This window comes from Podarcis raffonei, chromosome Z (assembly GCF_027172205.1).
Source record: "Podarcis raffonei isolate rPodRaf1 chromosome Z, rPodRaf1.pri, whole genome shotgun sequence".
Classification (NCBI taxonomy): domain Eukaryota; kingdom Metazoa; phylum Chordata; class Lepidosauria; order Squamata; family Lacertidae; genus Podarcis; species Podarcis raffonei.
The window spans coordinates 17698122-17722545 of NC_070621.1; the positions used below are offsets into that span (position 1 = coordinate 17698122).

The 24424-nt window shown below is 47.2% G+C and overlaps 1 protein-coding gene across 2 annotated transcripts in view; it reads left to right on the forward strand.

Annotated features, from left to right (window-relative positions):
* DBH (dopamine beta-hydroxylase) overlaps nucleotides 1–24424 on the forward strand; it is a 36248-nt gene that overhangs the window by 8574 nt on the left and 3250 nt on the right. The window contains exons 2-12 of one of the 2 annotated variants that reach the window (XM_053373417.1): nucleotides 3889–4240; nucleotides 6691–6837; nucleotides 7910–8170; nucleotides 10731–10907; nucleotides 12452–12554; nucleotides 16149–16315; nucleotides 17550–17693; nucleotides 18698–18736; nucleotides 20887–20946; nucleotides 21483–21610; nucleotides 22231–22390. In XM_053373417.1, the coding sequence (XP_053229392.1) occupies nucleotides 3890–4240; nucleotides 6691–6837; nucleotides 7910–8170; nucleotides 10731–10907; nucleotides 12452–12554; nucleotides 16149–16315; nucleotides 17550–17693; nucleotides 18698–18736; nucleotides 20887–20946; nucleotides 21483–21610; nucleotides 22231–22390 (1737 nt within the window). In that variant the 5' untranslated portion in view covers nucleotide 3889. Of the gene's footprint in view, nucleotides 1–3844; nucleotides 4241–6690; nucleotides 6838–7909; nucleotides 8171–10730; nucleotides 10908–12451; nucleotides 12555–16148; nucleotides 16316–17549; nucleotides 17694–18697; nucleotides 18737–20886; nucleotides 20947–21482; nucleotides 21611–22230; nucleotides 22391–24424 lie in introns of those variants that run through there. The other variant, XM_053373416.1, reaches the window with a different exon arrangement.

Genomic DNA, 24424 nt, shown 5'->3' on the forward strand with positions numbered 1-24424 from the left:
AAGCCAGTTCGAGGGGCAGAAAGCCCCCATAGTTCTCGCTCCATTGGCAACCTCTTGTGTGCGCACTTGGAACCCTGTTGAGAGACCCTTCATTGTGCTTACCTCTTCTCTGGGGCTAGCAATTAACACTCACAGAACCACTGACATGAAAATCCCTGCATGGCTGTAAGTAACGCTCCTGCTTTGATCCTAATCGTTCCTCTGGTTCCTTTGAATGCCATTCTGTTGCAAAAGAGACTTTGTTTTTCTGTTTTGTTTTCTTTGAATTGTAACAGGTGTCGCCCACAGCACTAGGCGCTTTGGGACATATTGTGATGCCAGGCTTGCTTTGGAGACAAAAGGGGGAGTAATCATGGGGACTGGGAGAAGGATCAGAGGAAAACAGACCCCCAGAAGTCAGGCCCACTCTTACCCCATGTTTCCAGGATCACCATATCAGAAGAGTTTAGACGGGGATGATGTCTGTGTAAAAAAAATACATGAGCCAAACTCTGGAGCAGGGCTGGGCAAGGGGCTGTTTGCTCAGCCTGGGGGTCCAATTCCCTTCTGGGTGATATTCCAGGAGCTACTTGCAAGTGAGGGGCGGGGCCAGAAGCAAAAGTGGGTGGAGCAAGAGAGGTTTAACCCTTGTACAGTAGGCTGGTTTGTAACATTCTCACACCCACCCCTGGGCCTGAGGTTCCCTTCTCCTGATCTAGAGAAATAATCAGGGGGTTGCCAGAAAAGGCCAAACCCATCAGAAGAATCCCTTAATGCATCTTGAAAGAAGCCCCATTGAACACAATAGGACATATCTACAAGGCATGCTGACTGTGCTTCCACTGATGGAGGTAGAAATGCTTCTGGAAACCAAATGCTGGAGGCCACAAGAGGAGAGAGAGCTCTTGGGCTTGGTCCTGCTTGTAAGCTTCCCATGGAGGCATCTGGGTAGCCACTGTGAGAAGAGGATGCTGGACTAGATGGGCTATTAGCCTGATCTAGCAAGACTCGTAGTATGTTCTTCCTCTACTGCTGAAGGCAGCAATGCATCTGAATGCCAGTTGGTGGGGATTGCAGGGGAAGATGATGCTCTTTTGTTAAGGTCTTCTTTGCATGTTTCCCTCAGACATCCGAACAGTCACTGAGAGAACAGGATGCTGGACCAGATGGGCCAATGGTCTGATTCAGCAGGCTCTTCTTATGTGACATCCTTCTGATTAAATCTGCATTGTCTTGCTTTGTACAACCATCTCCCCTTGGCCCAAGCAAGCAACATTTGTGGAGAATGTCTGCCTTTCAAGTACATGTCAGAAGCAGCTATGGAAAACAGCTTGCAAAAAGTTGTCTATTAGGAGGAAAGCACACTAAAATGCAGAGAAATCTCCATAAGGATTTCTTTTGTTTGTTTGTTTTTAAAGCAAACTGATATGGATACTGTATGTGACAAACTGGACTTAAGACTGGGGGCAGGGTGAGAAACAGAGGAAAACTGAACAGACAGATTTATCCAACCTTACTCTCAGGGAAGTGTGTGCAAGACAGCAAACTTTAGGGAACGCCAGGTGCAGGCAGCCAGGGGGATCGTGGCCTGATTAGAACACTTCTTATTTAGGACAGAACTGTGACAACATGGAGCAATGGAGAGCAGGAGAACAGGAAAGGAAATTGCATCACCCACCTAATGAAAGTGCTGCATCATAAACATCCATCCAAGCTGAAAGGCCAGTCTCCCCACTTGGTGACCTCTTCTCAGATGCTAAGGTCACTGCTGGCTTCTGGGAAAATCCAATTGCTCACTTGTCACACACAGATAGGAAGCAGCAGCTCCTGCAAAGGAGAGAATGTTTTCTTGAAATGCAACTGGGAGGAAGAGGAAGTTAGAAAGGAAGCTTTTGATGTTGTCATTTAATGCAGCTCTTTATCCAGAATGATGAAAACTGAGTGGCATCTCCAGATCAGGCTGGGAGAGACACCCTGTCTATGAAACCATGGAGAGATGCTGCAAGTCGGTGTATGCAGTACTGAGCTAGATAGACTTCTGTGGACTGACTCCATATAAGGCAGCTTGCCATGTTCTTATTTAATTCAGTTCTTTATTCAGAACCATGAGGACTAGAATCTTACTTTATTTTGAGGGGAAAGAATACAGTTCATTGGTGGAGAATACATTTTGCATTCAGAAGGTCTCAAGTTCGTTCCTTGGCAGCATTTCCAGGTAGGACTAAAGAAAAACTCTCCATCTGAAATCCTGAGAGCTATTGTCAGGGAGGACAATAGGCAGCTTCCTATGTGAAGAAATGAAGAGTGCATTTTAAGCCTAGGCTAAATCTTGGAGCTCAAAGTGAGTTTGACACACACACACACACACACACACACACACACACGAGATGCTTTTCACTGATTTTCCTAGACAACACCCTCCAATGTTTGCTGGTGGAGGGGAGGAGAGAAAGAGATCAGATCCATGAGCCTCATGCACCTACATTGTTTCTCATACTTCCAGCAACTCTGTATTGACACACACACACACACACACACACCATAGACCAGACCAGACCACAAAGAATGCACTTGTCTTTGGGTATCGGATCTCCAGGAGTTGACGGAAGGGCTTCCTTTTGCTGCCATTGCATTTCTGATGCATCTGGCTGAATGAGCCTGTAAGGGAATCTGGCCCAGAGAACCAAGTAAGAGCCAAAGTCAGCATCAGGTCAGAAAAGGAAAGAAACCCTATTCACACTTAAAAGGAGGGGGGCATACCACAATTCACTTTTCAAAACAATGGGTTGTGTGCATTAATGCTACTCAGAGTAGACCCACTGAAAATAATGGACAGAGCTAACTTGGGTCTGTACATTTCATTGGGGCTACTCTCCATGGAACTTCACTGGATACATCCCAGTTTGGAAAATGAAACACAGCCATCCTTTGAAATGTGCACTTCTCCGAATTTTGCAATGCAATTCCGTGGCCCCAAATGTATATACTAGAGTAAAGTGTGCATAAAAATGCAGACATTAGTGAAAACAGCATGCAAGGATCAATGCTAGTCTTTGATTGTAACAGTAAAGAGTTGATTTGAGCACACAAAAATGCATCATTATAGGAAATGGCCTTGCAAAAATGTGTTTCTTAGGCAACATTGCCTACATAACATTTATATTAGGATAAATTCACACCTGAATGCTAATGATTATTTTAAAAAATGAAAATTGCAAACTGACATGGAAATGTGAAGATATGAATGTAAGATTGGAAAAATCAGAAACTGGGAGAAAGCCCCAAACTGACAGATTCACCCACCTCAAGTACTGGAAATCACGGATTACATCTGTCCAGTGGCAGAGAGAAGGAGATTTTGACAGGTATGCTTTTTGTAACTGCTATGAGGTGACAAGATACTGTAATCCTCTCTTTTCTGAAACCCCAAGTCACCTTGAGAATATTTTTAGACCTGTAACAAATGAAACAACAACCCTGGTATGTCATCTTTTGGGGAACGAGGGTTGCTTTGGAGGAATATTTGCTCCAGTTTGGAAGGAGAAAAAGTGAAGCTTAGACCATGGATGCAGAGTTTGCCGGTTAAGCTTCTCTTTCCAGGCAGCGTTAGCAGGGCTTTTTTTTTCCTTAAAAAAAAAAAGAGAGAGAAATAAAATCCATCCAGTCTACTTCAATTGCCTCTGATAATGTCCATGGAGAATTAAAGCCAATTAAGGCAAGGGGGAAATGGAGAGCGACAAAGCCTTTGGCCCAGGAAAGGAGGAGGGGTGGTGGACACAAGGAGGGGGTCAATGCCACAATCCAATTTCCCAACCACTAAATGCAATTAAGTGGGAATTACTTACCCTATTTGCCTAGGAGGGCCAGCCTATAAATCGAAATGACCCAATCACTTCTTTTCTATTTGAGGATGCAAACCGCAAGGATGAAGCAGAAGCCGAGACCCTCCTGCCTGACTCTCAAGCTCCGGGAAGTGGCCTCCATGTATTTCACAGGGGTGGCCATCTTCCTGGTCATCTTGGTGGTTGCTCTGCAAGGCACAGATCCGAGGGAGAGTGGCTTCCTCTACAGGGTGTCCCTGGACCCTCAAGGCCTCCTGGAGCTCTCATGGAACATCAGCTACCCACTGCAGGAGGTGTATTTCCAGATCCTGGTCAAGGAGCTCAAATATGGGATCCTTTTCGGCATGTCCGACCGAGGAGGCTTTCAGAACGCTGATCTGGCTGTCCTCTGGAGTGATGGACGCCAGTCCTACTTCGCAGTAAGTCTGTTGCTAGGCTTCGTCCTGCATTTGGGCTTGGGACCACGAAGACTTTTCCCTTCTGCTTTAGGAAATGAGGTTTAACATGAGTCTGGGTTAGGGGATTGAGGGAAGCACTTTCTCTGCATGCAGAAGGTTCAGTCCCAAAAATACCCCTGCTGAAAACCCTGGAGAGCCACTGCCGATCAAGTGTAGACAATACTGAGTTAGATGGAACAGTGGTTTGACTTGGTATAATACGTCTTCCCATGTTCTCATTTAACTCAACCTATACAGATACATGAGGGCTCGGATCCTACTTTCATTTTTAGATGAAAAAGCTCAGTGGTCAACCATCTGCTCTGCATGCAGAATGTCCCCGGTTCAATCCCCAATGGCATCTCCAGGTACGGCTAGGAGAGAAAGACCCCGGAGCCTGAAACCTCTGAGAGCTGCTGCTGGTCCGTCTGAGCAATATTGAGCTAGATGGACCAGCAGTCTGACTTGATAAAAGATGTTTTCTCATGTTCATATTTCTTTGAGCTTAGTATCTTGTGTTCATTGACCTTTCCCCACTATCAGTTAATGAGCAGATCATTTGTATTCAAAAAAATTGCACTGTGGGAGAGAAAATTTCATTGAAATTGCAAGGTGGGGAGTTCTGGGTTTTTACCATGCTTACTTTATTCTAGCTGAATCCCCAAGGAAGATGTTTCAGAAAAGAGCATTCATTGCTTGGTTTTCCATGCCTGCTAAGCACTTTTTGTTTAAGCAATCCTCCTCAAACATGTACTTTTATTATGCACATCTGTTTTGAAAAACTGTTTTCACTATATGCTGCGAATTTTGTTACTCTTCCTTGCTTTAAAAAACCTGTCCTAATGGCTACTGGAAGGTGATAGACTCCCTTCATTGGAGGATTTTAAGCAGAGGTCAGATGGCCATCCATCAGGGATTCTTTAGCTGTGATTCCTGTGTTGCAGCTTGACCCTTGAGGTGCCTTGCAGCTGTACAATTCTATGATTCCATTGTTCTTTTTTCAGTGAATACTTTATACCCTTTTATGTTGACTGCTTAGATATTATTTATTTTTTAAGGCTTTTTATAAATCTTGCCAAATACATAGAGGCAACTCCTCCCTCGTAGGCTTTTTTCAGATCAAGAAGCACAGAAAGCCAGGGAGGTGGTAGAAAGCTGGAGAAAGATTTACAGGAAAGAATAGGCACACACTCCATTCTTACAGTGATGCCAAAAGCTCAAAACCCCTGTGGTGAAGGTGCTTGCAAAGATGAACCCTGCAGCCTGCAGGATTGAATCCACTCACCAACTGGGAGGCAGAGGGTCTGTTTTTGCTGTGATCTCCTTCCTGACCAATGTCAGCGCCTGAAAGCCTCAGATCACTCTGGACAGCCTGACCAAGCATGATCCAGGGTGGTCTTCTTGACGTGTGCCAGGATCCTATTGAATTGGCCTGATTCAGCTCAGGAGTTGGCTGGATCCATTGGTGGCTGGAGCCCATTTGGGCAGAGCCAAAGACAGGCAGAGTCACATGATGCCTCCACTGGTAACACAGAAGGTAGTAGGTGGTCCCAGACAGGGAGAACCACACCGTGATTGGTTGTAAGTCAGACAACAGGCATGTGGGGGCTAGGTGTGGGCAGGTTGCTGGGGCAGGTTGCAGCACCCTACAGCCCGAAAGTATGTCACAGAGCAAGCCTGTTAGTAAATCACACAGTTCAAAGTTGGCATTAATGCTTTACTAGCAAAAACATGTTCTTTATGGACTTGGCTGTCAGGTCTAATGAGCACAGCAGCTCATTCCCTGTACGTCTTATTCCAGGTCCCTGCCTCCCCACAGCCGTCTATGGTTCCTCTTCTCCAGAGCTTATTCTAAGTAATCGGAGACTGTGCCTATGTGCTCCACCCATTTTATGTCTCTTCTGGTTCTGGGAGTCAGGTGGGGTAGCTTGTTGCAGCAGGAGGGGGACACACCCATGACTTTTCACCAGCCTGACTCCTCTCTGCCTCTTGGCTTCCCTACTTCCACTCACCTGCTTCAGCTTCTGCCTCTGATTCTGGACTTCTCTCTGCTACAGACTCCGCCAGCTCACTACGTCCTGTTACCTCTTCAGCTTCTGACACCTCCTCTTCTCTATCTTTTCCTCTTCTCCCTCTGACCACTCATCATTTTCCACCTCCACTCCCAGGGCTCTGAGCCTTCTTTCCTTGGTGGCTTCCCAGCTCTTCCTCCCACCATTCCTCTGCGTCCAGTCAGTCCGTGACAGGGTACCAGCCTCCACTAGAGCACAGCCCTGTTCTAAAGAAATCTTAAGAATGACTGGAGGACAAGGGGGAAAAACTGAAGCCTCTTTCAAAGCAGGAGAAAACTCTTAAGAATCTGGAAGACAGATTTTGGCACAACTGTCTGTCATATATGATCTGTTGTGGGATGTTCCCCCCCTTACCTGCAGGATGCCTGGAGCGATCAGGATGAGCGACTCCACATGGATCCTCAGCAGAACTACAGACTTATCAGTGCTCATCAAACAGCTGAGGGCCTCTCCCTGCTCTTTAAAAGGGCTTTCAGCACATGTGACCCCAAGGACTATCTCATTGAGGTAAAAAACTCTTCGCCTCCTGGGGTGGGCTTAAGATTTATTGAGTACCATTAGAATAGTTGCTGAGCACTGTTGAGAAGAAAACAGTCCTCCCACAATATTAAGCACCAAGGGAAAGCTGCACATCAGTTCGAAAAGTTGTAATTTTTCCCAATTGCATGTCATTTTTTCAATCTAGGCTGATGCCAAACATACAAATATACCACTTGAGGCAGCTATAATCTGCTCTGTAAGCATCTTCTGGAAATTTATTTATTCTTCCTTTATTTTCTAAAAAGTTATATACAACTGTGTCATAAAAATATTTCAAAGAAGCTGCAGCAGCAGAACCATAAAACCCTACAAAAACAACAACAAAAAAGTTAAAACGGGCATCAATGAACTATTGTGGAAGGATGTGTTCTTAACTGCATGGATAGGTCTTGCAGAACAGAAATGTTTTCAGCAACTGTTTAAAGGTTTAGCACAGAAGATGCCTACTGAATTGTTATTAGTAGAGACTGGGCTGATGACACTAAATGCTCAGTTTCTCATTCTTGTCAGATGCGTCATGCCAGTCTAGGGAACAACCAACAATGTTCCTGCAGATGATCTCAGAGATTAAAGTGTTCAGGACAGGGTGCCAACTTGAACAGAATATTGTGGGGGCCCAGATAAGCCCCACCCCACATAACTGATCACATGATGCAGTGCACACACATCATTTGAATGGGAATGCCCATCAATTTTGTGGGGGCTGGCCCCCTCAAATATTTTATAGTGGAGGCAGAAGCCCCCATGGCCCCTAGGAGTTAGCTCCTTGTTCAGGAGGTCCCTGAGGTACCCCTGATCTAAGCTGCTCAGGGCTTTATAAATTCATACAAGAATCTTGAACCTGGCTCTGTGGTAGATGGGCAGCCAGCGCTGCTGTTTTAACAATGGCGTCACGTGTTGTTGACCAAATGCCTCCATCAGCAGTCTAGCTGCAGCATTCTGCACCAGCTGGAGCTTCTGACCCAGTTCCCAAGGTCAGTTGCTCTGCTGCTCAGTTCTGGTCCTTCCTGATGGATGTGCCTTCTGTCTTCCCTTCCAGGATGGCACTGTACATCTTATCTATGGGATCCTGGAGAAACCGGTCCCCTCCCTCCAAGCCATCAATGTCTCGGCCCTCCTCTGGAAAGGCCTGCAACGTGTCCAGCTACTGAAGCCCATCATCAGGATCCCACCCCTGCCTGGTGACCTGAAGACCATGGAAATAAGAGCTGTTGACGTGGAGATCCCCAGCCAGGAGACAACTTACTGGTGCTTCATCCAGGAGCTCCCAGAGGACTTCCCAAAGCATCACATCGTCATGGTGGGTGGAAGAAAGTACAGCATCTTTCTCCCAACTTCATAGACTTTGACTCCTTTTCTTTCATTTCCCTCCAATCCTTTTACCTTTTTAATATCTATAACAGGGGTCATGAAAAAGGGATGTCATTTTTTCTCTGTGGCAACCTCCAGGAGCCAATGGTAGATGGAGTCACAGGTTAATAGACGTGTAAGAGGCCGGGGTGCGCTGTGTGTGTGTGAGAGAGAGAAAGACCCATTACTATTTCTGCAGTAGGGTCCCTGTCTCTAGGATCATAGCACCACCCAAAGGGGAGCCTTTTAGCCACTGAGAAGGAATTTTTCTCACCCTTTGCATCAATTGGAGACCATCAGAATGAAGGAAGGTTGAGTCAGCCACAAACTATGGTCTCCTAGGCGCCCTCTGAAGAAAGTGCATGGGAAGAACTTTGAGGATTTGTTCTGTACACTCCAAAGCTAAACACGTAGGAGTACTTGAAAGATGATTTGAGGAGTTCTGTTAGGTGTCATGGAACTTTAAGGAAAACCCCACTTAAGAATGCTGTACAGTGATACCTCGGGTTACAGACACTTCAGGTTACAGACTCTGCTAACCCAGAAATAGTACCTTGGGTTAAGAACTTTGCTTCAGGATGAGAACAGAAATCGCACGGCGGCAGCAGGAGGCCCCATTACCTAAAGTGGTGCTTCAGGTTAAGAACAGTTTCAGGTTACGAACGGACCTCCGGAACGAATTAAGTTCTTAACCCGAGGTACCACTATATATTGGAGTACTCCAAATTATTTGCCTGTGTTGTACCTGCACAGAAAATAGTAGATCCAGTCAAAAGGCAACACACACAGATCTGCACTGATTGTTGGAATGCATTTCTAATTATTATTAGTGTATGGATTATTCTGAAATCTTAGAAGGTTGCATAATCTTAGAAGGGGGCATGGTTATGATGGGTGGTGGTGTCTGTGACTATCTTGAATGAATTTGTCACTATGCTGCTGGAGGCAATGGGGGGGCAATGGTTGGGGCTCATTTCTTTGTAGAGGCAAGCTCTCAGTGATTCCATCTGTGCAAGCCAGAGGTTTCTGCATATGCCTCTATACCTTTCTCCATGCAGAAAAGCAAGAGACATCTTCACAGCTCAATTGCATATTCTACACTGACAAAAGCACTTGTGGAAGAGACCAGAGAGGGCTGGTAAGAGTATGCCCTGGGTAGCAGCTCTGAGGGTCAGATCCAGAGCTGACTCGGTGTAAGCTCAGATCCCCAGCTCAGTCCAGATCTCCACCCCAAAGTGGCCTGGCTTTGTCCAAATCCAGTGCACAGCTCCAATTAAGAGGAGGGTAGGCCTGAAGAAAAGGGACGCGGGTGGCACTGTGGGTTAAACCACAGAGCCTAGGACTTGCCGATCAGAAGGTCGGCGGTTCGAATCCCTGCAACGGGGTGAGCTCCCATTGCTTGGTCCCTGCTCCTGCCAACCTAGCAGTTCCAAAGCACATCAAAGTGCAAGTAGATAAATAGGTACCGCTCCGGTGGGAAGGTAAACGGCGTTTCCGTGCGCAGCTCTGGTTCGCCAGAAGCGGCTTAGTCATGCTGGCCACATGACCCGGAAGCTGTACGCCGGCTCCCTCGGCCAATAAAGCGAGATGAGCGCCACAACCCCAGAGTCGGCCACGACTGGACCTAATGGTCAGGGGTCCCTTTACCTTTACCTTCAGGCCCGAAGAATTCCATCTCCACCTTTTTTATATTTCAAGTCTCTCCTTCCTTTCAGCACTGTTACACTTTCTGCTATGGGAGGGTTTGTAGGAGCTGCAGAACTGCCCCCCCACCCCCACCCCCACCCTCCCAACAGGATGAGAGCGAAATCTGAGAATCGAGCTAATGAGGGGGAAAGTCAATCAGCCTAGAGGGCAATTCCTGCAGAATTCCTTAGTCATCAGCTATGGAGAGCTGTTAGTCAGACCCTGTCACCTTGCAGGTTACAAGAGAGGTAGGAGGGGGAGGGGGGAAGGAAAGCCATGACTCAGCAGATCTCAAAGTCACAGCTGTCCATATAGCAACCCACACCCCCACAAGGTGGTTAGGGAAAGAAGAGGAAAAAGGGAAGTGTGAGTTTTAAACAGCAATCCCTCTTCACAGGGAGCTCTTGAAATTGTAGCTCTGAGAGGGACATAGGGGGTCTCTTAATAACTCTCAGCCCCTTAACAAGCTACATCTCCCAGAATCCTTTGTGGTAAGCCATGGCTGTTTATCATAGCACTTTAAATGTATGGTGTATATGTGGCCTTTCACTGTTTTGTTTCATTTTGTTCTTTTCAAATACTACATCCATTGTCTCCCAAAGCCTAGATCTAAAGACAGCGCTGAGGATGACCAGTGGCAGACATGGCTTTCTCCCCCTCCTCATTTAATCTCCACAACTCTGTGAGGTAGGATAGGCTGAAAGGCAGAGACTGGCTTCCAAGGTCACCAAGTGAACTTCATGGCCAATGGAGGGATTTGAACCCTGGTCTCTCCCAAATCCTAGACCACTCTAACCACCACACCACACTGATTCTCTTTGCAGTATGAACCGGTCATCACAGAGGGGAATGAAGCTATTGTCCACCACATGGAGGTCTTCCAGTGCGCTGCCAATTTCAACACTTTCCCACACTACAATGGGCCCTGCGACTCCAAGATGAAGCCAGAACGCCTGAACTACTGCCGGCACGTGCTTGCCGCCTGGGCGATGGGTGCACAGGTGTGTCAGATCGAGATAGCTGCCCAATACAGGGCTGGGGCAGAAGTTTCTTCCCATTCCATTCTCTTTGAACTGTTTCCCATCAGTTAATGGAAATGAATTCATGCAACTTTCCAGTGACCCCCACAAAACGGGCATCTTCCACTATTGCCCATGTATTGTGGGATGACCTTTCACTCTGCCTGATAGGCAGCAGCAACAAACACCTTCAGACATCCTGGAAAGAGATCATTGGGGGCTACTAGCTTTCCAAAATGAGTATCGCGACACATTAGTGTGTCGGCTACAATGTGCAGGTATGCCACGTGAATGCTCCCTCTGCTCCTCCTGGGGCTGGAAAGTTTAACCTCCTGTTTGCTAGAAAAACTGAATTACTGTGTCGCGAAATGATGCATGTCTAAAAACAGTGTTGCCAGCTAGAAACATTTGGAAAGCTCTGGGCTAGGGCTTTCCCTTTCTGCATTGCAGGTTTCCAAAACTCATGAGCTCTGCCTGATACTCCCTCCTTGGGGGTCAGCATCAGAACTGCAATACAGTGGTGCCCCACAAGACAAATGCCTCGCAAGACGAAAAACCCGCTAGACGAAAGGGTTTTCCGTTTTGGAGGTGCTTTGCAAAACGAATTTCCCTATGGGCTTCCTTCGCAAGACGAAAGCCCATAGGGAAATCTTCGGGACAGCGGGGAAGCGCAGCGCGTCTTCCCCACTGTCCTCGGACCTCCTCCGAAGGCTGGCGGCGGGGCGGAGAGACCTCCTCCTGCCGCCAGCCTTCGGAAGGCTGCTCCGAAGGCTGGCGGCGGGAGGAGGTCTCTCCGCCCCACCGGCAGCCTTCGGATGGCTGCGATCTGAAAATGCTGGCGGGCGGCAGCGAACGCTTTGCTGCCGCCCGCCAGCATTTTAAAAGCCCCCGGGACAGCGGAGACTTCTCTGCTGTCCCGGGGCGATCTGAAAATGCTGGCGGGCGGCAGCGAACGCTTTGCTGCCGCCCGCCAGCATTTTAAAAGCCCCCGGGACAGCGGAGACTTCTCTGCTGTCCCGGGGCGATCTGAAAATGCTGGCGGGCGGCAGCGAAAGCTTCGCTGCCGCCCGCCAGCATTTTAAAAGCCCCCGGGACAGCGGAGAAGTCTCCGCTGTCCTGGGTGCTTTTAAAATGCTGGCAGTCGGGAGGAAAGCCCTCCTGTCCCCGGAGCTTGCGGGGCGGGAGGTGGGGAGAAGGGCTTTTCTTCCCACCGCCAGCCTTCAGAACAGCCTTCTGAAGGTTGGCGGTGGGAAGAAAAGCCCTTGTCCCCCCCCCCCAGCCTTCAGAAGAGGTCGGGGGACAGACTGTCCCCGGACCTGGTATGAAGGCGGTTTCCATAGGAACGCATTGATTGATTTTCAATGCATTCCTATGGGAAACCGTGCTTCGCATGACGAAAAACTCGCAAGAAGAAAAAACTTGCGGAACGAATTAATTTCGTCTTGCGAGGCACCACTGTATTGGGGGGGGCATGATGATGATGACCATCCATCTGGTTAACTCTCCCTCCCCTGTCCTTCTTATAGGCTTTTTACTACCCAGAGGATGCAGGGCTTGCATTTGGGGGCCCTGGTTCTTCCAAGTTTATGCGGCTGGAAATCCATTACCACAATCCTCTGGAACTCAAAGGTAAACAAAACTTTGGTGGTGGTGGTGGTGTTAAGACTTATCAATCACTTGTTATCTAAAAGGTCTACAAGTGACTTACGTTTGAAACTTGAACACTGCCCTGTGATTGTCCGATGAATCGTTGTATTATTTATTTAATTTATTAAATAAATAATAAGCAATATTATCAAGGGTCTGGAATGAGGATAGGGGACCCCTGGCGTCACATGTGAAAAGCATCTAGTTGTCTCAATAGACCACAAGCTTCACATGAGTCAGCAGCATGATGCAGCAGCAAAAAAGTGAATGCTATCCTAGGTTGCATCAACAGTAATAATAATAATAATAATTTTTATTTATACCCCGCCCTCCCCAGCCAAGGCCGGGCTCAGGGTGGCTAACAAGCAATAATAAAAACAAGTTGATTGAATACAACTTAAAAACAAGATTAAAATACAACATTAAAATATTGAAACATTAAAATATTAAAATGCAGCCACATCACAGGAGGAGAAAGGGGGGGAGAAAGAGGGGGAGGGAATCAAATTGGCTCCAAGCCAAAGGCCAGGTGGAACAACTCTGTCTTACAGGCCCTGCGGAAAGAAATCAGATCCCGCAGGGCCCTGGTCTCATGAGGCAGAGCATTCCACCAGGCCGGAGCCAGAGTTGAAAAGGCCCTGGCTCTGGTTGAAGCTAATCTAACTTCCTTAGGGCCCGGGACCACTAGGGTGTTGCTATTTATGGACCTTGAGGCTCTCCGTGGGGCATACCGGGAGAGGCATACCATGTAGGTACGAGGGTCCTAGGCCATGATCCAGTAGTGTCTGGATCAAGTGAAGTAATTGTGCCACTCTATTCTGCCTTGGTCAGACCCCACTTGGAGTACTATGTCCAGTTCTAGATGCCACAATTTAAGAAAGATGCTGGAACACTTGCAGAGGAGGGCGATCAAAATGATAAAGGGTCTGGAAACCAAGCCCTATGGGGAACAGTTGAGGGAGTTGGGCATGTTTAGCCTGGAGAGTAGGAGACTGAGAGGAGATATGATAGCCATCTTCAAATATCTAAAGGATTGTCACATGGAAGGTGAAGCAAGCTTGTTTTTTCCTCCTCTGGAGGCTACAACCTGAAACAATGAATTCAAATGACAGGAACTTTCTGGTGGTAATATCTGTTCAACAGTGGGATGGACTCCCTCAGACTCAGAGGGTGGCCGGCTCTCCTTCTTTGGACGTTCTTAAACAGAGGTTGGATTGGCATCTGTTAGGTGTTATTTCACTGTGATTCTTGCATTGGAGGGAGTTGGATTAGATCATTCCTTGACTGGGGGGCGGGATGGGGTAGGCTGCTTATGCATCCCTCAAACCTCAGAGAAGAGACTTTGTGGCTGCTGTTTCCTCCCCACCCTCCCCCAAATGCCACTTAGCTGCTTGGCTGAGCTTACAAGGCTGAGAATGAAAAGGTGCCTCTCAAAATAATGAGCGAAGGGGCAGCCTCTCCTGCTTCTACCACATTTTGTGACAGCAAGCTGGCTTCAGGGAGGTGTGGGGAGAGGGATAAGAAAATGCAAAGTGGCTGCATTTCCATAAACACAAAGTTGCCTGCTCCTTGACTTCCTCTGAGTATTTTTAGAAAGCCCCAGCATCTGTGCTGCTCAACAGTCACAGGGTGTTGGGAAGCAACTCATCTATAAATAATGGGGTTTGGTTCTTTCTGTTGAACCAACACCTCCTTCATTTATTCTTGACTATCTGTTGTGCCCAGTTTGGAGACAGGGACATAAAAGGAGATGGATGTCCTGGCCAAAATCAGATTATCTTCCTTTATGGCTTTGACATGGGGATTGGGAAACTGGCCAGTTTGGGTCTGATCTCGAGAGTCAAAAATCTCTGAAAATGAGTTACTGAGAATTACAAGTGGTGCGAGTGTTGCTCTTGCACTCAGGTCCTGCTTGGACTCCAATTGGAACATCTTGTTGGCTGACTACTGCTGGATAGCCCAGTTGGTTGGAGTGTGGTTTTGATAAGACCAAGGTCACAGGTTCAATACCCATAAGGGACAGCTGCCTATTCCTGCATTGCCAGGGTTGGATTAGATGATCCTCAGGATCCCTTCCAGCTCTATGCTTCTGTGAGAACAGGATGCTAAACTAGATGCTTCCCCCTTTGACCTGGTGCAGCAGCCAGGCTCTTCTCATTTTCTTCTTCAACTGTGGGGGAGGTAAACATATTTTTGGAGTGCTCTTCACATCTGGCTTAGCAGTGAGGATGGCAGAGATTATGTTGGCGAGTATGAAGTGGGCTCATTTTGATGGGGGCACCTACTGGGCATGAGAACAGCCCAGCCCCAAGACTGGCCAGCAACATGTTCTTCTGGTGCTTCTTCCATCATCAGTCCTGCTATGAGAAAATAATAAGATGCAGTTATGGATTTCCTGCTGGTTGAGAAGGAGCACACACACAATGAGCAGAACATCTGGAGTCAAGATGAGGTCAGAGGGGGCTGATGAGGGGGCATGTATCACAGGACTGCAAGTTCTGAAAGCCTTTCCCCCACCATCCTTCTCCATCTAGTATGCAGTTTGCAGGATGTCAGGTGCCCAGAGGGGCCATTAAACAGCAGTGACATTTCAAGCAAACTCAGAGGGGCCCAAGACAGCAGATTCTACTTGGATTGGCTGCTAATTACGGCCCCAGGCAGAGAAAGATCTTACATCACCCACTATGGTGCGTGTACAGCTCATAATCCCTGAGTTATGAAAGAAGCAGGTTTGTTTATAAGGTGTTCTTAAAGTTAGTAGGTATGGAGTTTGGATTAGTAGTAGTAGTATTTTACAACATATTAGTGACTTCTTTTTTACAAAACTATAAAAAACCTGCAATAAATAGGTAACCCATAACATTAAAAACAAAGGAGAGAAAAATCTAAAACTCATCTATATTTTTGAAAGGCAGGACTGCAACATCCCACTCATTGAAGGAAGCCACAGATTGTTAAATAATAACATTTTTAAAGCAACCACAACCAAAACATTCAGGGTATTCCCCCACACACATCAAACCTAATCCCAGATCCATATATATTTTAAAATATATCTATAAGAACAAAACATAAGAGCATGAGAATAGTTCTGCTGGATCAGGCCAAAGGGGATGCATCTAAGCCCTGTTAGCTCAGAGGCCACACAAAAACCCCCAATGGGAAGCCTATAAGCAAGAGCTGAGCTCAACATTACCCTCCCTTCGTGCAGTTTCTGGCAACTGGTATTCAGCAGCACTCTGCCTTCAGCGGTAGAGGCAGAGCACAGCCTTTGTGGCTAGCAAGCATTGGTAGTCTTCCATGCGTTTGTCAATTCCTCTTTTAAAGCCATCCAAGCTGATGGCCCTCACTGCCTCTTGTGGGAGTGAGTTCCACAGTTTAACAATGTGATGTGTGAGCTCCATAGCAAGGGTAGAATCATCAGACCATGCCATGTAAGGCTTAATTCATTTCCAAGATATGCTGCCTATACCTATGAAGATGATCATGGAGACAGCCTTGTTCTACACCCAACACTGAAGGCTGTTCTGCAACTCTCGTTAAGATGAGCTTCTTCTTCTTTTCAAACTTTGACAGGTCGCCGTGATTCCTCAGGGATCCGCTTGTATTACACAGCCTCTCTCCGGCCTTACAATGCAGGGATCATGGAGCTGGGCTTGGTCTACACACCGGTGATGGCCATTCCGCCAGGCGAAACACACTTCCACCTGACCGGCTACTGCACTGATAAATGCACTCAGCTGGTGAGCAGGGGCATAGCGGTGTGTGTGTGTGTGAGCTGTCACCCGGGCACAGTTTTGGGGGGGGTTGAATCAAGGCGCCCTCCTCCGCCGTGAGCTGTTGCCTCCTTCTCAGCACCCTCCAGCTGGAGGGTGATTGAGCAGGATGCAACAGGCGCGCACCCTGATCCCTGCAAGCCCAGTGCTGCTTTTGCTATGGCGCTGCTCACAGGGGCCAGGGCACATGCCTGTTGCATCCTTCTCAGCCACCATCCCACCCCAAAAGCTGGAGGGCGTAGGGAGAAAGACACAACAAATTACGGGCACTCTCCCTGTAAGCAGCGCTGCTCTCAAAAGCAGCGCTAGGCTTGCAGGGGCCAGGGAACAGGCCTGCTCACCGCGCCCCATGAGCCCAGTGTCATTTTTTTGAGAGTCTTGCAAAGTGACATTGGACTTGCAGGGCGCTGGGAGTGTGCCCCGCTTTGAAGCAGTGGGTCGGGGTCACTCTGGCAGCTGGCCCCACCCACAGCCTTGCCCCCATGGTGCAGGCAGGAACACTCCACCGCTGCTGGTGAGTATGTTTACCTTTAGGCAAGCATAGCCAACGAGGCACACAGGGAGCTAGCTGCCTTCTACTGAGTCAGACCAATGGTCCACTGAGCTCAGTAGTGTCTAAGCACACTGGCAGCAGCTCTGTGGGGTTTCAGGCAGTGGGGAATCCCAGACCTGGGGTCTTCTTCTTGCAAAGCACCTGCTTTAGTACTGAGCTGTGGCCCTGCACCAACAAATAAAGTATGATTCTAGTCCTCATGGTTCTGAATAAAGGGCTGAATTAAATAGGAACAAAGGAAGTTGATCTTGTATAAAGTCAGAGCAACAGTCCTTCTACACTCAGTAATATCTACACTGGCCAACAGCAGCTCTCCGGGGTTTCTGGCAGAGGCCTCCCTTGGCCCTACTTGGCAATGCCATTAGGTGTTGAACTTGGGACCTTCTGCATGCAAAGCAGATGCTCCACCCCTGAGCTATTTCCCTTCCCCAGAATCATGCCCTGTGTCCAAACCAGGGGGAAAACAATGCCAGTTCTAGATATTGTGTAGTGAAACCACTACATGAGACAACTTGCAGTTAACCCTTTTTTGGTGTTCCACATTGATTTCTGATAACTGAGTAGCCACCTTCCCTTCCACTTCAAAGCATTTGCCATTTGCGATTCAATTCTCTGGGCCACAAATATTTGTGCGACCTGTCTTGCCAGGCACTGCCACCTTCTGGGATCCACATCTTTGCTTCCCAACTTCACACCCACCTGACAGGGAGGAGCGTGGAGACAGTGTTGTCGAGAGAAGGGAGAGAAGAGGAAATTGTCAACATCGACAAGCACTACAGCCCTCACTTCCAGGTACAGCTTTGATAGTCATTTTATATACAGAGGTACCTCTCTCGCCCTGAGCTAGCCATTGTGATCCACACGACCGTCACCTCCAAACTTGATTATTGTAACTCACTCTATGTGGGGATGCCCTTGAGAGCGACCCAGAAACTCCAGCAGGTGCAGAATGCCACGGCGAGACTCCTTATGGGGTCCTTGCCATGGGATCACATTCACCTGGTGCTATACCAGCTGCACTGGCTCCTGGTGGTGTACAGGATCAGGTTTAAGGTGTTGGTTTTAACCTTTAAAGCCCTATACGGCCTAGGACCCTCATACCTACGGGACCACCTCTCCTGGTATGTCACACGGAGGACCTTAAGGTCTTCAAACAAAAACACCTTCGAGGTCCCAGGCCACAGGGAAGTTAGGCTGGCCTCAACCAGAGCCCGGGCATTTTCAGCTGTCACAAGAGACTAGGGCCCTACGGGACTTGACCTCTTTCCGCAGGGCCTGCAAGACAGAGCTGTTCCACCAGGCCTTTCTCCAAGGCACAATCTGATCCCCTCCTTTGGTAATCCTCACAGAACTCTAGCCCAATGGTTGCCATTAATTTGATTCTGAATTGATTTTAGAATGAATTGATTTTAGAATGTATTTCAATTAATTGATTGTGATTTTATGTAAACTGTGTTACTTTTACTGTTGTTAGCTGCTCTGACCCCGACTTTGGCTGGGGAGGGCGGGATTTAAATAAATTATTATTATTATTATTATTAAATATTCAGCTGTGATTCGTACCTTGCAAGGGTTGGACTAGATGGCGCATTGGGTCCCCTCCCAACTCTACAATTCTAAGATTCCAATGCATTTTAAAATAAGCCTAGAGTGCCCTGCAGTTAAGGGACAGAGGTTCTCTACCCTGCCAAGCAATATCTCTCACCCTCAAAGCCTTCCATCACATTTCCCTTCCACCTCAGTTACCCTCTGCTTACCTGTACATCTCTCTACTCCTGTCTCCTGCTTTATTTTAGGAGATCCGTATGTTAAAGAAAATTGTGACTGTTTTCCCGGTAAGCACATGTCTAAATGATGTTTTGTTTAATCCTTCGTAGGAGGTTTTTTGGGGGGGCACTCTGCAACCTTATTATTCATTAATAATACCCATCAGTCCTAGGGATATGGATGAGGGTAACCCTCTGAGTGATGGGGTAAACTCCAAAGGGCATAACACACACCAAAAGAGTTTCCCTTTGGGTCAGTCCTTTGGGATGTGACAACAGCTGCTCCGACTGAGTGCTTGGTTGTAGATGGGCTTGCCTCTAGGCAAGGGATTTGAGCAGGTGCATGTGGGGGGAAGAGATTTGACCAGGCTTCCAAGCAAGAGATGGAATGTTAGGGACCTCTGTTGTTGCAAGAGCATGAGTTGTTGCTGGCATCAATCTGTCTCAGGAGACAATGGAGTGCACCTCTGGGGTGAAGTCAAACCACTGTGTTAGCAGCACAGAAGTTACTCCCCTGGGGTTCATAGCCTGGGCAGTGTGAATGGAGGTCCTGGGCTGCCCACACAACAAGACCACCCTCTCAGCCTCGCTGATGTGGTCCAAAGGAAAGCAGAGCAATACGTTTGGCACCAGCTTGGCTACAGGAGTTGCCAGAAGGAGGCGTACAAGGCACCATCCAACCACCTTCAAGATTCCACTCTGTATTTGTACAGAGTTTACACCTTGGCCTTTTCTTCTCCTGAAGATATCCCACAAGGCAGTGGAGGTTTAGGATCAGAGTTTTCCTTCTCTCCTACATGAGCTCCCTTCCCAGGTTGGGAAGCCCCACCTGCCCATCACTTCCCTCTACAGTGCATTCAGAAACTGCCTTCTTGACCACTGGGCCTACTATTGGTCTCATCTGCTTAATCTGCTGGAGCCTGTCTTCACAGGCAGTGAAAGTCCCTAACACACCAGGAGTTTGTGAGCCATCGGCTCGCCTCACCTGGTTTAGCAGACCAGTTGAAGCTGGGGTGTGGCTGCTGTCATATGCTGACAGCTTCTAGGAGCCACAGGTGAGAGCTAAGTGCAGGGTGGGGACCAAAGGTGGACAAATTACCCCTGAAAGATCATGACATGTCTCCTAATCAGGGGAACTGCCCCTTCCCTAACACTCCATGTGCTGCTCATAAGTACATACCCAGTGTGATTGGTGAGTTTGCTGCAATTTTGCTATTTTATATTCCTTGTTGCTTGTCTTGTATTTAAATATTTTTACTGAGTCTCTTTCATATTGATTGGCCCATCTATCTCAGTGTCCTCTGCACTGACTGGCAGCAGCTCTCCAGGGTTTCAGGCAGGGATTCTTGAACGTTACATGAGTGGAGGCACCAGATGGCATGGCGTGGATCCCTGCCACTTTTTCTCTTGCTGCAGAGCCCTGGTGTCACAGATGCACAGGCCCAGCTGGTCATTCTCCCCAGAAGGAACTCTGTTGAAAAGCATTAGCGTCCCAAGAGGAAGTGAGGGCAGGTGATGCAGACACCAGCTCTCTGGCGCTTTTCTGTTTATTTCCAGGGTTTTCTCTCGACACAGACTGCCTTTTTGGCTGGGGCACTCAGCTATCCAAACATGACAAATTGAACAGATATAAGACAAAAAGGGATAGAGAGAATATGCACAGAAACCCTGTATGGGTGAGAATAGGAGACAGGGAAGTGTGATTTAGCTGGAAGAGATAAGGACATAAGAGGAGCCCAGCTGGATCAGGCAAAAAGGCCCTTCCAGCCCAGCATCCTGCTCTCACTTATGTCCATTAACTATAGGACTGCAGAACCCCAAGCCTGGGGCCCAAATGCAACTCTTCAGTCCTTTCTGTCTGACCCTTGCAACTCTCACCAGCCACACCCCTCAACAGCTTGGCTTCACACCCTCCCTGAGTGTTTTTGCATGACTGTAAATATGTCCTTGAACTCTGATAATGCCACTTGCTTGCCTGGAAGGAGGATTGAGAAAGGAATGTGTGTGTCTTTGTGTGTGTGTGTGTGTGTGTGTGTGTAGAAACTAACCTACTGCACATGGGTAAAATTCAAATCCATTCACCTGCCCACTTTCACCTTTGTCACCACTGACCACAGCCATATGACCTCCAAAAAGTTGCCCATTAGAGAATGCAGCCCTCAGGCTGAAAAGCTCCCTGCTCCCAATCCAGTTTCAAATATGTGTTTTTCTACCAACAGGGTGATGTTCTCAGAACCACCTGCATGTACAACACTGAAGACAGGACTAAGGCAACTGTGGTGAGCATCTCTGGATAGGTTCTGGGACACAGTATGGATTTGTGCCACTTGTGAAGATATGCAAAAACCCAAAAGCCAAAGGGGTGCTGCCTTCGTTTTCTGTCTAACACTGCATATGACATGCAAAACCAGAACGAAGTACTCAAAATAAACAGTAGTACAAATTCCCACTCTTAATCTGCATTGTTTATAGACACCCTTTTGCAGAATGTGGATTGCTTGATCGTGTAACTTTTTAATATTGCATTTTGTAACGTGGAACACTATGATTTTTGGCCTCCTTCTGAAACTGGGTGAGGGTGTAATCCAAGTGAGACCATGTCCACTTAGAAAGAAGTCCTGTTGGATTGAATGGGGTTTACTCCCAAATGATATAGGATCTGAGCCTTGGCCACCAAGGGCATGGAATGAAGGAAAGACTATGGAATGTGGGAGTTTAGGTTTGGTGTGCAATGGGAAAGGCCTCCCTCATGGGAGGAGTCAACAGAACTGGGTCCCTCCATTCACATCTTCTTCTCAATTTCTGCAACCTACAGGGTGGTTTTGGCATTATGGAAGAGATGTGTGTGAACTACATCCACTACTACCCCCAGACGGAGCTGGAGCTGTGTAAGAGCGCCATAGATTTGGGCTACCTCCATCGCTATTTTAATCTAGTAAACAGGTAATTATAATTGCCCTAATGTGAGATCATTAACTGAGGAACAAACTGGCTTGCTGGAGGACCCACCAAAATGGTCTCTGGTAGGGCCACCTTGACCCAAACTGGGCTGATGCAGAGAAAACCCAACCCAGCTTGAATCCAGACCCAGAATCAATTTGTGGGACAGGGCTAAAGTTTAATTAGGGTTATTTAAAGCCTAATTTAACATACGATCAACAGGGGACACTCACAGTCCTACCTGTAGATACCATTGGGGACGGAACCTCTTGTATGCAAAGCAGCTGCTCTGCTCTACCGAACTATCACTCTGCCCCTTAAAATAAAGCAAGATTCTGGTCCCCAGAATTCTGAAGGAAGGACTGAGTTTAATAGGAACATAGAAAGCTGCCTTATATTGAATCAGATCCTTGGTCCATCTAGCTCAGTTTTGTCCACTCTGACTGGCGGTGGCTTTTGGGGATTTTAGGCAGGGAGTCTTTTCCCAGCTCCACCTGCAGATTCTAGGTATTGAACCTGGAACCTTCTGCAGGTGCTGTACTACTAAGCTGTTTTTGATGTTATGAGGCTTTGCCTTTTTCTCTTTTTCCCTTCCTGAGACAAGAGTTTTCTCCTTCTGGCAGATTTAACGATGAGGATGTCTGCACATGCCCAGAGACCTCTGTCACAGAGCAATTTGCTTCTGTCCCTTGGAATTCTTTCAACAGAGATGTCCTGAAGTCCCTATATGACTTTGCCCCGATTTCTATGCATTGTAATAAATCCTCAGCAGTGCTTTTCCCGGTATGTATAGTAATGAGGAACTTTGGGGGAAGCTGGGGGAAGTGGACAGAGAAATCAAAGGTGTTTTACCAATTCCTTGGTCTGTGCTGGGTTTCTTTGTCAATGAACACAAGGGCTAATATCTAAGTGAACTATTGGAATTAATGGGTCTCCTCCACAGGTTTATTCAGATCCTGGGCACGTTGCATCAGTTTTCTCGATTGTAAAAGCAGCATTTCTGTCCTGTTCTAATGTTCCTTTCATGTGGCAATACTTGTGGCATTATGAAGCTGTGGCTTTTTTTACCACAGTGGCTTTTTTGATCTAGCCCAAACCCCTACAATACATGTCATGCTGAATGTCATTCACACCACTGGGTGTGGCATGACATAAAGATGAACATCATTGGACAACGCCAATACTCCCCACCCCTTCTGCACATGCAAGCTTCTGTTCCCCCACATCTTCCCCTTACAAACAGCAGGATGGAATTGTAATATGGTATAACTGCTTAAAATTTCATCACTTTACTCCCACAATTTTCTGGGTTAAGGGGGTTGCAAATGGATTTTTTTTCCTGGAATCAAATAACATGGAAATGAGTGCTAATCTTCTGCTATATTCTGCCAGATTTCAGGAGGTGGTTTTTACTTAATTTGAAAGCGCAAATATAATGTGCAAAATAATAGTTTGGGGGAATGGAATAAAGCGTTGTTTGAATGTAGCCCACAACTAATGTTGGGCAAGTTGGTCTTGTCCATTAATTTCAATAGGTCTACTCTGAGTAGGGCTAGCATTGGATACAACCCATTGCATTCTTTTTTCATGATGAAGACAAGTGGAACAAGTTCCCCTCCTCCCTGCCAAGTATTATTTTGCCCTGTTTTGCATTGCACGCATATTATTATTCACAACTGTCTAATATTCCCCCCATTGCATTGCCCATCCAAAGGCACAGGAACGTGTTTCTAAGTAGTAATGCAGACCTGAATGGCCACAGTGCATTGCCTATGCCTGAAGGTCTACAGCTAGCACAACTGGAGACTCCTCTGGAGCAACAGATTTATGCTTTTCATATCAGAAGTGCAAAATTCCATGGGTATTTCTCAGTGACATTGAATATAAAGCACCAAACATACATACATACACGCACCCCAGCTCTCAGGGCATCCCAGGAGAAAAAAATGTGCCTTTTTGACTGTCTATTTTAGACTCTTTCAGCCCAAAGATAGGTCTCATAGAAAGTGACAATGAATAATCTTGGCCAGGAGGGACATGTGATGAGCAGCCTTCATCACTGAAGACCTTTGCTTCTGTAGTTGGACTTTAAAAGTAATCACCCAAACTGTTTAAGTCATAAATAGAAGGATTGAATCCATTTTATGAAGGTGAAGTTCTTGGATTTGGAGGACAGTGCAAGGCTAGGGAAACTTTTGTATGATCCACCAAGGCAAGGCCTACTAGGGATGACTCAGAACTCCACATCTGCTGATGCCTGGAATCCATGTGGTCTCCAGGGGCAAGAGGGGGCCTCCACCCAATTCCACATGCAGAAGCTTAACTTCAGTCCTGGTGACTCCATTGCATCTGAGGACAGCAGGCTCGTTTAGAGGGTGTAGGTCAAACCATCGGCTTGCCACTGCTTCCTGCATCCTGAGGCTACTGCCTCACTCTGCTGAATGATAAGACCAGATTTGCATTCTGGAATGGAATCAGGAATCTGTCACACTGTGAGAAGACCATACCTAAAGAAAATTGGGCTGCTCCAAGCCTCTTTCCCTGAGTTTGGCATTGGATGGTTGAACTCACTCCAGAGTTTTGGACCTGTTCTGCTATTCATCCCTCTTTTTTTGGCATCTAGTTCCCAAAGAAGTGGGATAATGAACAAAAGGCTTAGAGTTGAGAGGTCAAGCACATGGCCCTGATTGTGCAGAAAGTTCAGTCCTCACCATAAAACACTTAAAGGACTGGAAGTTAAGAAATGCCTTTGAAAGCAACTATCTTATCAGGACAGAGTTGGGGGAACAACTTCTTCACACAGCACATAGTTAAACT